General features: G+C 39.7%; 2 gene segments (V, D, J or C) and 1 further gene; all 3 read right to left on the bottom strand.

Annotated features, from left to right (window-relative positions):
* Positions 1 to 16,679, bottom strand: part of Tcra (T cell receptor alpha chain) — a 1,796,232-nt gene that overhangs the window by 766,413 nt on the left and 1,013,140 nt on the right.
* Positions 3,002 to 3,459, bottom strand: Trav6-4 (T cell receptor alpha variable 6-4). The segment is given in 2 exon segments: positions 3,002 to 3,291; positions 3,411 to 3,459. Coding segments are annotated over 2 exon segments (339 nt in total).
* On the bottom strand, positions 13,947 to 14,472 carry Trav7-3 (T cell receptor alpha variable 7-3). The segment is given in 2 exon segments: positions 13,947 to 14,234; positions 14,424 to 14,472. Coding segments are annotated over 2 exon segments (337 nt in total).

Here is a 16,679-nt window from a genome sequence, read left to right as displayed (position 1 = left end):
AATATCATCCTGAGTGAGATAATTCAAACCCAAAAGGATTTGCAGAGTATGTACTCACTAATAAGTAGATATTAGCCAAAAAGCACAGAATACCAAGGATACACTCCACAGAACCCTCATAAAAAAGGTTTACAAGCAACGGGACCTCATAAAATTACAGATGCAAAATTGAGTTGGAATTTTGATGAGGATTGCATTGAATCTGTCGATTGCTTTTGGCAAGATAACCATTTTTACTATATTTATCCTGCCAATCCATGAGCATGGGAGATCTTTCCATCTTCTGAGAGCTTCTTTAATTTCTTTCTTCAGAGACTTGAAGTTCTTGTCATACAGATGTTTCACTTCCTTAGTTAGAGTCACGCCAAGGTATTTTATATTATTTGTGACTATTGAGAAGGGTGTTGTTTCCCTAATTTCTTTCTCAGCCTGTTTATCCTTTGTGTACAGAAAGGCCATTGACTTGTTTGAGTTAATTTTATATCCAGCTAATTTACTGAAGCTGTTTATCAGGTTTAGAAGTTCTCTAGTGGAATTTTTAGGGTCACTCATACATACTATCATATCATCTGCAAAAAGTGATATCTTAACTTCTTCCTTTCCAATTTGTATCCCCTTGATCTCCTTTTGTTGTCAAATTGCTCTGGCTAGGACTTCAAGTACAATGTTGCAATCCCCATCAAAATTCCAATTCAATTCTTCAATGAATTAGAAAGGGCAATCTGCAAATTCATCTGGAATAACAAAAAACCTAGGATAGCAAAAACTCTTCTCAAGGATCAAAGAACCTCTGGTGGAATCACCATGCCTGACCTAAAGCTGTACTTCAGAGCAATTGTGATAAAAATTGCATGGTACATAATGAAACAACCATTAAAAAAAAAGAGTTATCAGTGAGCAGTATATGTTGATTCTCAGTATTTGTTATGGTGGTAGGTATATTTCCTTGTGTTTTTGTTTGTTTGTTTGGTTAGTTGGTTTGGTTTATTTTATTTTGTTTGATTTGGTGGCCTGACATTATTTAGTCCTTGTTTTACTGGATGAGGTTATTCTTTTCAGGTTGAAGTTTTCCTCCTAGCGCCTTATGGAAAGCTGAAATTGGACATAAATTCTGTTTAACTTGGCTTATATTTTGACTCTCTTTCTCCATCTACGAAGACTGAAAGTTTTCTGGATGTGGTAGTCTGGGTGGCATATGTGGTCTCTTAGACTTTGGAGAATGACAGTCCAAAGCCTTCTGGCTTTTACAGTCTCCACTAAGAAGTCCGGTGTTATTTGAGTAAGTCTGCCTTTATGTTATTTCCTTATATATGACTCCTTTTTCTTGTACCTCTTAATATCCATTCCATGTCCTGTAAATAAGTATTCTGATTATCATGTAACATGAGACTTCCTTTTCTTGTCCAGCCTACCTGATGTTATATATATTCCTTGTGCCTTGATAAGTAACTCTCTTTTTAGGGTTGGACATTTAAGTTGCATGATTTTGTTGAAAACATTTTCTGTGCCTTTGACCTTTCTTCTCCTTCCTTTATTCTTATTATTCATAGATTTTGTTTTTAAAAGTATTCTAGATTTCCTATATGTCTTATGTCTGGATATTTTCAGATTTAACATTATCTTGGACCAAGTTATCCATATCTTCTAGCATGTCTAAAATGGATGTGATTCTTTCTTTCAATCTTGTATGCTCTCTTGGTGAGGTTTACCTCTGAGCTTCCTGTTTACGCTTCTAAATTCTTTGTTTACAGTTTCTGCTCAGTTTTTATTTTATTTTATTTTTTATCAATTCTACTTCCACATACATATCCTGGACAGTTGTCCTCATTTCATCTCATTGTTTGTTTTCTAAATGATTTCTTTAAAGGGTTTATTCATTTTTACTTCAAGACTTCTAACATATTCATAAAGGCTCATCTGATTTCCTTGTCTTGTGCTTCAACTATACTGCATTTCTCACAGCCAACAAGAGTAACTTTTCTAGGCTTCAGTGGAGACATATTATCCTGACTGTTATTATTGTTTTATGCTAGAATCTGGGCATCTGTGTTTGGGATCACAGTAAGTCTTAGTGTTGATATCTGGTCTTGTCTCTGTTGGATGTGTATTCTTACTTGATTCCTTGGTTTCTGTTGCACCCTCTGGTTTTTAAGAGAGTTCAGTTGCTGATGGTTGCCTGGTAAGTAATGCTTTGGACATCCTGCCATGTGTGAATACTAGAGTTCCAGAAATGTTTCTTAGTATTGGGTACAGACAGTTTGGCATGGAGATAGGCTAGAAGAACAGTGAAGTGAGGGGATCCACAGTAGGTAGGAAATCAGAGTGTGACATCAAGATGTTCTTAGTCCTCTGGGAATGGCACAATGAGGGAGGAGAGGCCAAGCAGGTAGTCTGCGAGAAGTCTTGGGATGAGACTAGGGAGTTGGACTTAGAGAAGAGTAGGGACATTGAAAATCTGATGATTGCCTACCTATCTCTGCCTTCCTTTCTACTTCCTTCTCTACTCACAATTCTTTGGTAGAAATCTTGAGATATGAAAGGCTGTAACCTTCTGATAACCTGTCCTTCCATATTATCAGCTAGAATTATCTAAATGCCACCTTTCCTGGCACATTTGACCCTCTAGGTCATGCTAGAGATGACATGCAACAATATGAAGATAATGACTTATGCATGGAGATAATGGCAACTGACCATGTTATTGTTTCCATGGCTTTCCTGTGAAATCACTGTTACCGTCCATGAGGAACCACTGATGTGCTAGAGTTTTAGGTTCCCATATGAAAATCCAGCTGTGGTAACATTTTTTTGTAGTTCTCCTCAGTCTATTTGTATGATTTTCTTGAACCAGAGAAATATTGGGGCACACACCAGACTTTGTAGAAACCAGGATGATCCAAAGGGAAAACAGGGTGATGCAAAAGTAGATGATCAGAAGTTAGGCTTTCTTTTGCTTCTCAAGAGTTTGTGCTCAGCTCCCCCTACAGTTTCTGTCACTGTGTCAACCAGAGCACAGAAGTACACGGCTGAGTCTGACTCCTGCACTGAGGCTTTCTGCAAGTGGAAGGACGTGGTCCCTTTGTCATATGTAGCTTCAAAGCCTCTGCTGATTCCCTTATTGTTGGCAGTTGTCACTTTCAGAAGGAGCTGTGGACCTTGTCCAAGATATTGGACATACCACAAAAGAGTTGGGTATGTTGTGGTAGAATAAGTGCAATTTATAAATAGGAAGTCATCTTCTGAAAGGGTCACTTGACCTTGTTTCTGGGTCACTGAATCTCCGTGGGTCTTTCTCATCCCTGGAGGATGAAGAGGATATCTGTGTTATAACAAGGACAATTTTCATAGATGATTAAATATATTCTAACATCATAGAAGAAAGAGTGGAAATTGTAAGTCACTTTACTTACCAAGCATGAACAGCAGCATCACAGTTACTAAAACTGGAGAAGTATTCATGTTCAGTGTAGAGTGCTGCTCTCAACTCTTCACAAGAAGAAATGATGGAATGACACAAAATGATGAACCTATGAAGCTTAGAGTTCACACTGATAATGATCTTGTGTTAGGAAACTCTACCCCCTGGTGGCCAGATACTAAACTAGGATCTCTTGTGTACCTCCCACAATCAGAAATGTGTTCTTGTCCTCAAAATCACTTGCAAGGCACCCATCAGATTGAAGCATCCCTTATCAATATAAAGAATATAAACAATAGCTGTTAACGTACTCAATGTTATCATTCTTAGCATTCTATGTGACATGAAACTGTTGTATAGTACAGCAACTGATGGGTTTCCTGTGTTGGAATTTATCACTTAATAAGCAAATGACAAGAAGTGTGTTTTCCCAGTTTATTTTCCCTGATGTAAGTTTGTAGTAAGATACGATGCGGGTCTGGAGTAATGGTTCAGCACTTGCAAGTACTTAGTGCTCTTTCTGAGGACCCAGGTTTGATTCTCAGAACCCACATATACTAGTTCAAAACCATCTGCAACTCCAGTCCCAGGAGAAATGACTCCCTCTTCTGACCTCCTTAGCCACCAGGCACACATAGTACATGAATACAAATGCAGGCAAAATACTCATGCACATAAAATCAGATAAATCTTTAAAAATCTCTTACAATTATTAAGAAATGGAGTAATTATCAACTGATCCTAAGAGTGTAAAATCATTACAGTCTACTTCTTTCACCTTTTAGAAGTTTGAAATTATGAGTTGGTACCACCTATTTAGTTAGTACATCATTGGTGTCTTGAAACAATGTCTATAGAATAACTGTGAAGGACAACCACAACAAAGGAAGCAGTTGTGACTGGCATGCAAGACTCATGTGTTATTTCATTGTATCGAGTACAAGCTATGGCCTTTCTCTTTTCTGTAAATGTCATTGTGACTAGTGGTGCCTGCTGTTAGGAAACAGGAAGCTGACTATTATTTGGGACTGTTGACACATTTGTGGCTCTTCCTTGCACACCTGCAGAGGGCACCCCAAGCAGCCAGTTCACCTATGTGTCTTGTAAACAAAAACTCCCTTTCTCAACTGTCAAAGCTGCCCTTAATGAGTCTGGATTTCATGGCTGCCATATTAATGTGGGAGCTCCTTCCAGCCTTCACTTGATCTTTGTAATTGCTTTCCTCCTTGACAGAATTTGTTTTCTCACACAGCTGTTCTTTCTTACTTTTGCCAAATCTGTTTTCTAATTTTTGTTGTATTGCCAAACTTTGATCAGAACCTTTGTTTCTTTATGTTCAAGGTAATAAATGTTGATCCCATCTGAACTTTCCTCACATACAACTTCAGAAGTTCTTTCATAACATGTGATTGACACTGGATTCCCATATTCTCATCTATTAAAATAACATTTTCTTTCCTTTTTTCCAATTTCATAGCCATAGGCTGACATCTCATGTGCGTGCATTTCCCCAAAGAGCAGGCCTCAAGTCTAAGGAGAAATAGTTGGTTGCTCCTTAGAACAGTCATGTCACTATTGAATCAGTATGCACATCTTGTTGGCAGGTTGATCATTTAGCACACATGTGGGTCCACACCTAGCAGTTCCAGTGATGATATATCTCCCCAGCAGCCTTCTACCTAGAAGAAAATATCCTACATATGTTCTTATGTGATTTCTCTATATATCAAAATATGTGGTCTCTTCAGCAGTAGGAACTTATCAATTAATTATGTTACATAACAAAGAGCAATGACAATATGGTATGTTGCTCTGGAGACCTGTGGGACCTCCCTGGACAGTAATTCACATGGAGGTATCACACATCTAGCTTTGGAAATATCAATTACAAACCTATGGCTTCATGTAGTGATATCTATTGCCTTGTATACCTGCAATACTATTCACCTTCCATTAAGTTTTTTTTTCTTCCAGTGGCCACATTGTAGATTCCTGCAGTAACTTCACTTTAAACAGAAAAATCTAAAGATAGAACCCAGGATTCATGATCCATATATGAGAAATAACATGGCAGTATATGTTATGAGTGTGGAAACTCCTCTAGCTTGATTTTTGTCAGAATAATTTATCATAGCAACAGAAATCAAACCAGAACAGCTATAATAATCAAAGCCTCTTCTCCTTGTCTCTCAGAATTGTCTAGATTGCCTGAAGCACCTCCAGAGTCTGTAATGACAACTTCATGAAGTCTGATGCCACTTTGGCTGTGTAACATTATCTTCTCTAAAAGTAGCTTATACTTATCTACAGAGAGGTTGGCTATAAAATATCAATATTTTCTCATGACATAAGAGTCCATTATATATTTCATGCAAAGGACTCTTATAACTATTTCAACCAGTCAAAAAGTGATGATAGATGATGATAGGTGTGATCTGTTAGGTGTTATTGTTTCCATGGCTAGCATAATCTTTCTGCCCCAACAGAGATCAGGCCAGATTCTTGAACCCCAGGTAAGACTGCCCCCAGCCCTGCCTATGCTGTCCAGCATAACCCCAACTGTTCTTCCTATCTTCTTCCCAATATCCCAACCCACATCTCCAGCAGAAGCCTCCTACCCAACTAGAGGACAGACACAATCCCTGAAAAACAGGTAAGCTACCTCCTCACTGCCACCACTCCATGTATACCTGCCCAGCATAACTCTAATTGCCCCTCATCTCTTCATCATCCTGGCTCACACCTCTGTAGGAAACCTCCTATCCCACCAGCATCCTGAAAGCTAGAGACCAGGCCAGCTCCCCCAAACAGGCAGAAGCCTCCTACCACACCAAAATCGATACCAGCATCCTAAACACCAGAAGATCTGCAGGCAGATGAAAGGCTATGCACATCACCAAAATGCCAGCTCCCAACTTGGGTAGTAACTCTCTGCTTGTCCAGAGACCATCAATGCCATCAGCAGTCCAACCACCATTTGGGGATGGAAGAGGTAACCAGTGGCACTCCAGCCAGAAGAAATGGAAACCAAAGAAGTAAACAGCCACCCAACAAAGACAAACCCAGAAATTAGGACCTCGACCTACAATCACTCCAAATCCAGATATGTCTATACATCAGTATAATTAACAAAATCAACAACATCTAGGGCAATGTGTCACCACTAAAGCCCAGCAATACCAGTACAGCAAGCCCTGAATATTCCAATATAGCTCAAACACAAGAAAACCTTTAGAACAACTTTATGAAGATAATAGAGGTCTTTAAAAAGGAAATAAATGAATCCCTTAAAGAAATTGAGAAAAAGACAATACAAATTTGTGGGACATGATGAGAGCAGTTTTAAGAGAAAAGTTCAGAGCACTAAGTGACTTCATAAAGGAATTGTAGAGATCCCATGCTACTAGTTTAACAGCATACATAAAAGCTCTAGAACAGAAAGAAGTAAATACACTGAAGAGGAGTTGACAACAAGAAATCAACGATGGCTGAAATCAATAAAATAGAATCAAAGAGAACAATACAAAGTTTCAGTGAAACAAAGAGTTGGTTCTTTAAGAAAATCAACACGATAGAAAAATCCCTATCCAAATGAACTATTAGACAAACAGATAATATTTAATTTAATGAAATCAGAAATGAAGAGGAGATATAACAACAGATACTGAAGATATCCAAAGAATCATTATGTCATACTTCAAAAACATATACTCCACAAAATTGGAAAACCTAAAAGAAATGGCCAATTTTTATAAAGTTAAACCAGGATCAGATAAACAACTTAAATAGACTGTAACACATAGTGAAATAACTATTAAAATCTTCCAACAAAAAAAAAAGCCCAGGACCAGACAGGTTTAACACAGAATTCAGACTTTAAAGAGCTAATATCAATATTCTTTAAATTATTTCACAAAATAGAACTGAACGTTGTCTGACACTTTTTTAATGAAGCCAGAGTCACCCTGATACCCAAACCACACAAAGATTAAATAAAAAAAAAAACAAACAAACTGAATTACAGACCAATTTCTTTCCTGAACATTGATACAAAAATGCTAAATAAAATATGTCTAAAATGAGGCTTTTGCCTCAGAATCGGCAGGAGCCATCTTGGTTCCAGGACTCTGCAGGAAGTAGTCTGCACAGGTGAGAGTGTGGACTACAGAAGCTAACAGCTTCTGGGACAGGTGAGAGCCACAGAGATTCTAAGGAAGCGGCGTTTTTGGGCTCTAGACATCCGGCCACCTTCCCGGCCAGAGGACAGGTGTCTACCTGGCCTGGGATGCCTTTGCCTCAGGATCCGTGGGAGCCATCTTGGTTCTGGGACTCCACAGAAAGTAGTCTGCACAGGTGAGAGTGTGGACTACTGAAACAACAGCTTCTGTGACAGGCCAAAGCAACACAACTTCTGGGAAAGGTCCTGTTTTGGGCCTTCATCTTCGGCTAGGAGGAGGTCCAAATGCCGTATAACTGTGAACCTTCCCTGTAAGAGGAGAGCTTGCCAGCAGAGACTGCTCTGACCACTGAAACTCAGAGGAGAGAACTAGTCTCCCAGGTCTGCTGATAGAGGGTAACAAAATCACCAGAGGAACAATCTCTAAACAGAGACAACTATAACAACTAACTCCAGAGATTACCAGATGGTGAAAGGTAAATGTAAGAATCTTACTAACAGAAACCAAGACCACTCACCATCATCAGAACCCAGCACTCCCACTTCACCCAGTCCAGGGCACCAAAACACACCCAAAAAGCTAGACCTGGATTTAAAAGCATATCTCATGATGATGGTAGAGGACATCAAGAAGGACTTTAATAACTCAAAGAAATACAGGAGAACACTGCTAAATAGGTAGAAGACATTAAAGAGGAAGCACAAAAATCCCTTAAAGAACTGCAGGAAAACACAACCAAACAGGTAATGGATTTGAATAAAGCCATCCAAGACCTAAAAGGGGAAGTAGACACAATAAAGAAAATCGAAAGTGAGGCAACACTGGAGATAGAAACCCTAGGAAAGAAATCTGGAACCATAGATGCAAGCATCAGCAACAGAATACAAGAGATGGAAGAGAGAATCTCAGGTGCAGATGATTCCATGGAGAACATCTGCACAACAATCAAAGAAAATACAAAATGCAAAAAGATCCTAACTCAAAACATCCAGGAAATCCAGGACACAATGAGAAGACCAAACCTACGGATAACAGGAGTGGATGAGAATGAAGAATTTCAACTCAAAGGACCGGCAAATATCTTCAACAAAATTATAGAAGAAAACTTCCCAAACCTAAAGAAAGAGACGCCCATGAACATACAAGAAGCCTACAGAACTCCAAATAGACTGGACCAGAAAAGAAATTCCCCCCAACACATAATAATCAGAACAACAAATGCACTAAATAAAGATAGAATACTAAAAGCAGTAAGGGAAAAAGGTCAAGTAACATATAAAGGCAAGCCTATCAGAATTACAACAGATTTTTCACCAGAGACTATGAAAGCCAGAAGAGCCTGGACAGATGTTATACAGACCCTAAGAGAACACAAATTCCAGCCCAGGCTACTATACCCAGCCAAACTCTCAATTACCATAGATGGAGAAACCAAAGTATTCCATGACAAAACCAAATTTACACATTATCTTTCCATGAATCCAGCCATTCAAAGGATAATAACAGAAAAAAAATAACAAGGATAGAAACCACGCCCTAGAAAAAGCAAGAAGGTAATCCCTCAACAAACCTAAAAGAAGACAGCCACAAGAACAGAATGCCAACTTTAACAATAGAAATAACAGGGAGCAACAATTACTTTTCCTTAGTATCTCTTAATATCAATGGACTCAACTCCCCAATAAAAAGACATAGACTAACAAATTGGCTACACAAACAAGACCCAACATTTCGCTGCTTACAGGAAACTCATCTCAGAGAAAAAGATACATACTACCTCAGAATGAAAGGCTGGAAAACAATTTTCCAAGCAAATGGTATGAAGAAACAAGCTAGAGTAGCCATTCTAATATCTAATATAATCGACTTCCAACCCAAAGTCATCAAAAAAGACAAGGAGTGGTACTTCATACTCATCAAAAGTAAAATCCTCCAAGAGGAATTCTCAATTCTGAATATCTATGCTCCAAATAAAAGGGCAGCCACATTCATTAAAGAAACTTTAGTAAAACTCAAAGCACACATTGCACCTCACACAACAATAGTAGGAGACTTCAGCATACCACTTTCACCAATGGACAGATCATGGAAACAGAAACTAAAAAGGGACACAGTGAAACTAACAGAAGTTATGAAACAAATGGATCTTACAGATATCTACAGAACATTTTATCCTAAAACAAAAGGATATACTTTCTTCCCAGCATGTCATGGTACCTTCTACAAAATTGACCACATAATTGGTCACAGAAGAAGCCTCAACACATACAAAAATATTGAAATTGCCCCATGCATCCTATCAGATCACCATGGACTAAGGCTGATCTTCAATAAGAAAATAAATAATGGAAAGCCAACATTCACGCGGAAACTGAACAACACTCTTCTCAATGATACCTTGGTCAAGGACGGAATAAAAAAAGAAATTAAGGACTTTATGGAGTTTAATGAAAATAAAGCCACAACATACTCAAACTTATGGGACACAATGAAAGCATTTCTAAGATGAAAACTCATAGCTCTGAGTGCCTCCAAAAAGAAACTAGAGAGAGCACACATTAGTAGCTTGACAGCAAACCTAAAAGCTCTAGAACAAAAGGAAACAAATTCAACCAAGAGGAGTAGAGGACAGGAAATAATCAAACTCAGGGGCAAAAATCAACGAAGTGGAAACAAGAACTATTCAAAGAATCAACCAAACGAGGAGCTGGTTCTTTGAGAAAATCAACAAGATAGATAAACCCTTAGCCAGACTCACTAGAGAGCACAGGGACAGCATCCTAATTAACAAAATCAGAAATGAAAAGGGAGACATAACAACAGGTCCTATAGAAATCCAAAACACCAACAGATCCTTCTACAAAAGGCTATACTCAACAAAACTGAAAAACCTGGATGAAATGGACAAGTTTCTAGACAGATACCAGGTACCAAAGTTAAATCAAGATCAGGTTAATGATCTAAACAGTCCTATATTCCCTAAAGAAATAGAAGCAGTCATTAATAATCTCCCAACCAAAAACAGCCCAGGACCAGAAGGGTTTAGTGCAGTTCTATCAAACTTTCAAAGAAGATCTAATCCCAGTTCTTCACAAACTATTCCACAAAATAGAAACGGAAGGTACTCTACCCAACTCATTCTATGAAGCCACAATTACTCTGATACCTAAACCACAAAAAGACCCAACAAACATAGAGAAATTCAGACCAATTTCCCTTATGAATATCGATGCAAAAATCCTCAATAAAATTCTCACTAACAGAATCCAAGAACACATCAAAACAATCATCCATCCTGACCAAGTAGGTTTCATCCCAGGGATGCAGGGATGGTTTAATATACGGAAATCCATCAACGTAATCCAGTATATAAACAAACTCAAAGACAAAAACCACATGATCATCTCCTTAGATGCGGAAAAAGCATTTGACAAAATCCAACACCCATTCATGATAAAAGTCTTGGAAAGATCAGGAATTCAAGGCCCATACCTAAACATGATAAAAGCAATCTACAGCAAACCAGTAGCCAACATCAAAGTAAATGGTGAGAAGCTGGAAGCAATCCCACTAAAATCAGGGACTAGACAAGGCTGTCCACTCTCTCCCTACCTATTCAACATTGTACTTGAAGTCCTAGCCAGAGCAATTAGACAACAAAAGGAGATCAAGGAGATACAAATTGGAAAGAAAGAAGTCAACATATCACTTTTTGCAGATGATATGATAGTATATATAAGTTTCTCTAAAAATTCCACCAGAGAACTCCTAAGCCTGATAAACAGCTTCAATCAAGTAGCTGGATATAAAATTAACTCAAACAAGTCAATGGCCTTTCTATACACAAAGGATAAACAGGCTGAGAAAGAAATTAGGGGAACAACACCCTTCACAATAGTCACAAATAATATAAAATACCTAGGCGTGACTCTAACTAAGGAAGTGAAAGATCTGTATGATAAGAACTTCATGTCTCTGAAGAAAGAAATTAAAGAAGATCTCAGAAAATGGAAAGATCTCCCATGCTCACGGATTGGCCAGATCAATATAGCAAAAATAGCTATCTTGCCAAAAGCAATCTACAGATTCAATGCAATCCCCATCAAAATTCCAACTCAATTCTTCAACGAATTAGAAAGGGCAATCTGCAAATTCATCTGGAATAACAAAAAACCTAGGATAGCAAAAACTCTTCTCAAGGATAAAAGAACCTCTGGTTTAATCACCATGCCTGACCTAAAGCTGTACTACAGAGCAACTGTGATAAAAACTGCATGGTACTGGTATAGTGGCAGACAAGTAGACCAATGGAACAGAATTGAAGACCCAGAGATGAACCCACACACCTATGGTCACTTGATCTTCGACAAGGTAGCTAAAACCACCCAGTGGAAAAAAGACAGCATTTTCAACAAATGATGCTGGCACAACTGGTGGTTATCATGTAGAAGAATGTGAATTGATCCATTCCTCTCTCCTTGTACTAAGGTCAAATCTATGTGGATTAAGGAACTCCACATAAAACCAGAGACACTGAAACTTATAGAGGAGAAAGTAGGGAAAAGCCTCGAAGTTATGGGTAAAATTCCTGAATAGAACAGCAATGGCTTGTGCTGTAAGAACGAGAATCAATAAATGGGACCTCATAAAGTTGCAAAGCTTCTGCAAGGCAAAAGACACCGTCAATAAGACAAAAAGACTACCAACAGATTGGGAAAGGATCTTTACCTACCCAAATCAGATAGGGGACTAATATCCAATATATATAAAGAACTCAAGAAGGTGGACTCCAGAAAATCGAATAACCCCATTAAAAAATGGGGCTCAGAGCTGAACAAAGAATTCTCACCTGAGGAATACCGAGTGTCAGAGAAGCACCTGAAAAAAATGTTCAACATCCTTAATCATCAGAGAAATGCAAATCAAAACAACCCTGAGATTCCATCTCACACCAGTCAGAATGGCTAAGTTCAAAAATTCAGGTGACAGCAGATGCTAGCGAGGATGTGGAGAAAGAGGAACACTCCTCCATTGTTGGTGGGATTGCAAGTTTGTACAACCACTCTGAAAATCATCTCGCAGTTCCTCAGAAAATTGGACATAGTACTACAGGAGGATCCTGCAATACCTTTGCGGGGCATATATCCAGAGAATGTCCCAATTGGTAAGAAGGACACATGCTCCACTATGTTCATAGCAGCCTTATTTATAATAGCCAGAAGCTGGAAAGAACCCAGATGCCCCTAAACAGAGGAATGGATACAGAAAATACGGTACATTTACACAATGGAGTACTACTCAGCTATTAAAAAGAATGAATTTATGAAATTCCTAGGCAAATGGATGGACCTGGAGGGCATCACCCTGAGTGAGGTAACCCAATCACAAAGGAACTCACACAATATGTACTCACTGATAAGTGGATATTAGCCCAGAAACTTAGGATTCCCAAGATATAAGATACAATTTGTTAAACGCATGAAACTCAAGAACGAAGACCAAAGTGTGGACACGTTGCCCCTTCTTAGAAATGGGAACAAAACCCCCATGGAAGGAGTTACAGAGACAAAATTTGAAGCTGTGATGAAAGGATGGACCATCTAGTGATTGCCATATCCAGGGATCCATCCCATAATCAGCTTCCAAACGCTGACACCATTGCATACACTAGCAAGATTTTGCTGAAAGGACCCAGATATAGCTGTCTCTTGTGAGACTATGCCGGGGCCTAGCAAACACAGAAGTGGATGCTCACAGTCAGCTATTGGATGGATCACAGGCTCCCCAATGGAGGAGCTAGAGAAAGTACCCAAGTTGCTAAAGGGATCTGCAACCCTATAGTGGAACAACATTATGAATTAACTAGTACCCCGGAGCTCTTGTCTCTAGCTGCATATGTATCAAAAGATGGCCTAGTTGGCCATCACTGGAAAGAGAGGCCCATTGGATTTGCAAACTTTATATGCCCCAGTACAGGGGAACACCAGGGCAAAAAGGAGGAGTGGGTGGGTAGGGGAGTGGGGAGGGTATGGGGAACTTTTGGGATAGCATTGGAAATGTAAATGAGGAAAATACCTATAAAAATTAAAATAGTAAAAAGAAAATTAACAGATTGAGGGGTTTTTTGTTTGTTGGTTTAAAAACTAAACTAATAAAATTTATTTTAAAATATAAAAAAAAAACACACCATTTTTTCAGTCAATGAAGCCCTCTCTATTCTTGCTCATAAATCCCACTGCATATAGATAAGAAACAGAATGTCTTCTACTCTGTGGTCTGTGATTTATGTCAGTGCTTGATGCTGCACAGTAGGTTTGCATACAGGCTGCAGGTGTCTGGGAAGCACTGTGTGCTCACTGCACAGAGGTAGAGAGCAGAGTCACTGGGCTGGGAGTCTCTGATGTGCAGGGAGAAATGCAGACTGGCTTTATTGAGGTGAATTGTGAATCTGCCTTCTTCTTTTTCACCATTGGAGAAGATGGACATCAGTGCCTTGGGGGCTTTCCCAGAATGCTGTCTGTACCATGCAAAATACTGAGAAGCACTGTCGCTGAAAGTGCAGTTGAGAGAGGTCATGGCTCCCTCTGGGACAATGAGGGATTCTGGGCTCTGCTGCACCTTCTGCTGGCTGTTCACCCCTGTGCAGAAAGACAAAGGCCAGACAATCAAGACTGGATGCATATGGATGCTAACACTCTAGAATGATTTTTCCATGGGCTTCCCATTTCTTAACTAGAGATTAAGAAATCTGTGTGTCTACCATTCCCCTGGAGCTGACAGTAACTTTACATATCACACCTGGATCGCAAAGGAATTCCCAAACTTACAGTTTAACTGGAGCCACAGGACCACTAGGGAAACACTCAAGGATTTCATTCTCTCTTCCTTCCTCTTCACTGAGGACTGAGATCCTCAACTCTAAGTTGGCAGCTAGAAAAGAGACTCTTCATGACCTCAGCAGCACCAAGCCTTCCTCCAGCTCTTTCTCTACCCGACCCCCCCCCCGCGTGCCTCCTCTTCCTGCACCCCTTTTCTCCTCCTCCCCACCCACCACCACCCTATGCCCCACTTCTCTCCCTCTTGAGATCTTTGCTCAGGATCCCAAAGAAAACACTGCCATCTTGTGGACTCATGAAAATGACAAGGAAAGGTTTAAACTGCAAAGTGTTCTAACTTGGCTAGTAAAAAGTAAAGCCCTTGAGCGTTTAGTTGGAGTTTTGAAGAGACATTTGCTCCAAGTCAGGATGGAGAGAAAGCTGAGCTTGTGCTTTCACACTTAGCAGATACTGTCCTCTTTCTCTGTAAAAATAGGTTTCGGACACTAGCAGTCACCTGTACTAAAAAGTCACCTCTGAAAAGTCTGCAATGGAAATCTGCATGAGGTTTTATTTTTGTACTGCATAACTCTAACCCTTGTTACCACCGGCACCCCCATTCAAATCCATTTTCAAGTTTAGTTTTTGTTTCTAAGTATTTTTGTTCACTCTTTGTGAGTTTCACATGATGTACCCTGATTCCATTCATCTCCAGGGTGCTTTGTATATCCACCTTCCTCCCTTGCAACCTCCGCCCACCCACAAAGGCAAAATAAAAAGCAAAAATAATAAAGAAAACAAAACAAAATCTCATTGTGCATATACTGTGGGACACACTGTGACACATCTTCACGTTTTAAAGATGGTTTGGACAGGCTGTTTATTTAGGTCAGAGCTAGAAAGGTCTGGAACTCTTTATTCCATTTGGAGCCAGGACCAATCTTGTGTGTAAAAAGAACTTTACTTGAGTTGATACAGGAGATGGAGCTGAGTACAACACCTAAACTCTAAATAAAACAAATAAAACCTAGGGACTTGTTAATTTCTCTAACTTTTATTCTCTAATCTTAAGTCCTGCTGAGTGAAATTGATCTGTGAAAGTTCTAGATCTGGTTTCTCTCACTCTCCCACTTTCTGACTCCCTCCCCTCTCCATCTCTCCCCTCTTCCTTCTCTCTCTTCTTCCCTAACCCTTTCACTTTATCTTGCTCTTCATTTCTAACATAGTCATAAAACTGTATGTACCAGGGGAATATCTATGCCAGAGCTGAAGTAGGTACACATAGAAACAAGTCAACAAACAACTGTACTGCAGGAGTCTCTGAGACCTCCACATCTGGGAGAGTAAATATCTTTGGAGGCGAGCAGGCAGTTTGGATCAGCACAACTAAGTAGCAAGTGTTGGTTCATATTTTGGTAGTTTGATATTGAGTGGTTTTATTTAGGTATATATAAGTGCAGGATAATTTGATGAAATCATTTCTGGTGATAACTGACTCAATCCTGTGTACACAATGAAACATATTTTAATCTCCCTGAAAAATAAAATAAAATAAAATAAAATAAATAAAAGTTGGACAAGACAACATTGAAATTCTTGGTAAATTAAGTACATGGAGACACCCTCCATAAAGATGGTTCCAATAAAAACAAGCTTCGGATAATGATGGGGATGAGGGTGGGGATGAGAATGGGGAAGGGATGGCTGTGGTCCTGGCCACACAGACAATGCAAAGGTAGCCGAGTTATTAACCACATGTGCTCCTGACCCGTCCAGCAGGTCCAGTTATTCGAGGGTCTCGAGGGGACCTCCTTCTAATAACCAAATGGGGGGGGAGGGGTAGAGAGAGACGAGGGCCTTGTGCGAATAAGGACACGGAAACCCCGTTCTGGAATGCATCAAAGCCCCAATGTATTTCGAAAGGTCCAAGGCTTAAATGCGCAAGCAAAGGGGAAGTGCCTTTCAGCAGGAAGGATGGGGCAGTAGAATTGCACAAGGAAAAGGGGGAAAGTACTTCTCAGCAGGAGGGATGGGGCAAAAGAATTGCATGTTCTTTAGGCAGTTACATGGGGAAGCAGGAACTTGGTGGTATCAGGGTATCTTGAGGTCAGGACATCCGGTGCTGACTTAGGGCTGGAACAATCTGTGGTTGTTCTCGGGGCGGTGTGTCGATGGCCCGCTTTTGACCGTCTTTTCTTCTGGGGGGAGAGGCCCAATTCAGAGATCAGGACAATAGCGTTGCCTTAAAAGCTCCCAACATGCTCCTAA

This window comes from Mus musculus, chromosome 14 (genome assembly GCF_000001635.26).
Source record: "Mus musculus strain C57BL/6J chromosome 14, GRCm38.p6 C57BL/6J".
Classification (NCBI taxonomy): domain Eukaryota; kingdom Metazoa; phylum Chordata; class Mammalia; order Rodentia; family Muridae; genus Mus; species Mus musculus.
This window is presented reverse-complemented; position numbering and strand designations above follow the sequence as displayed.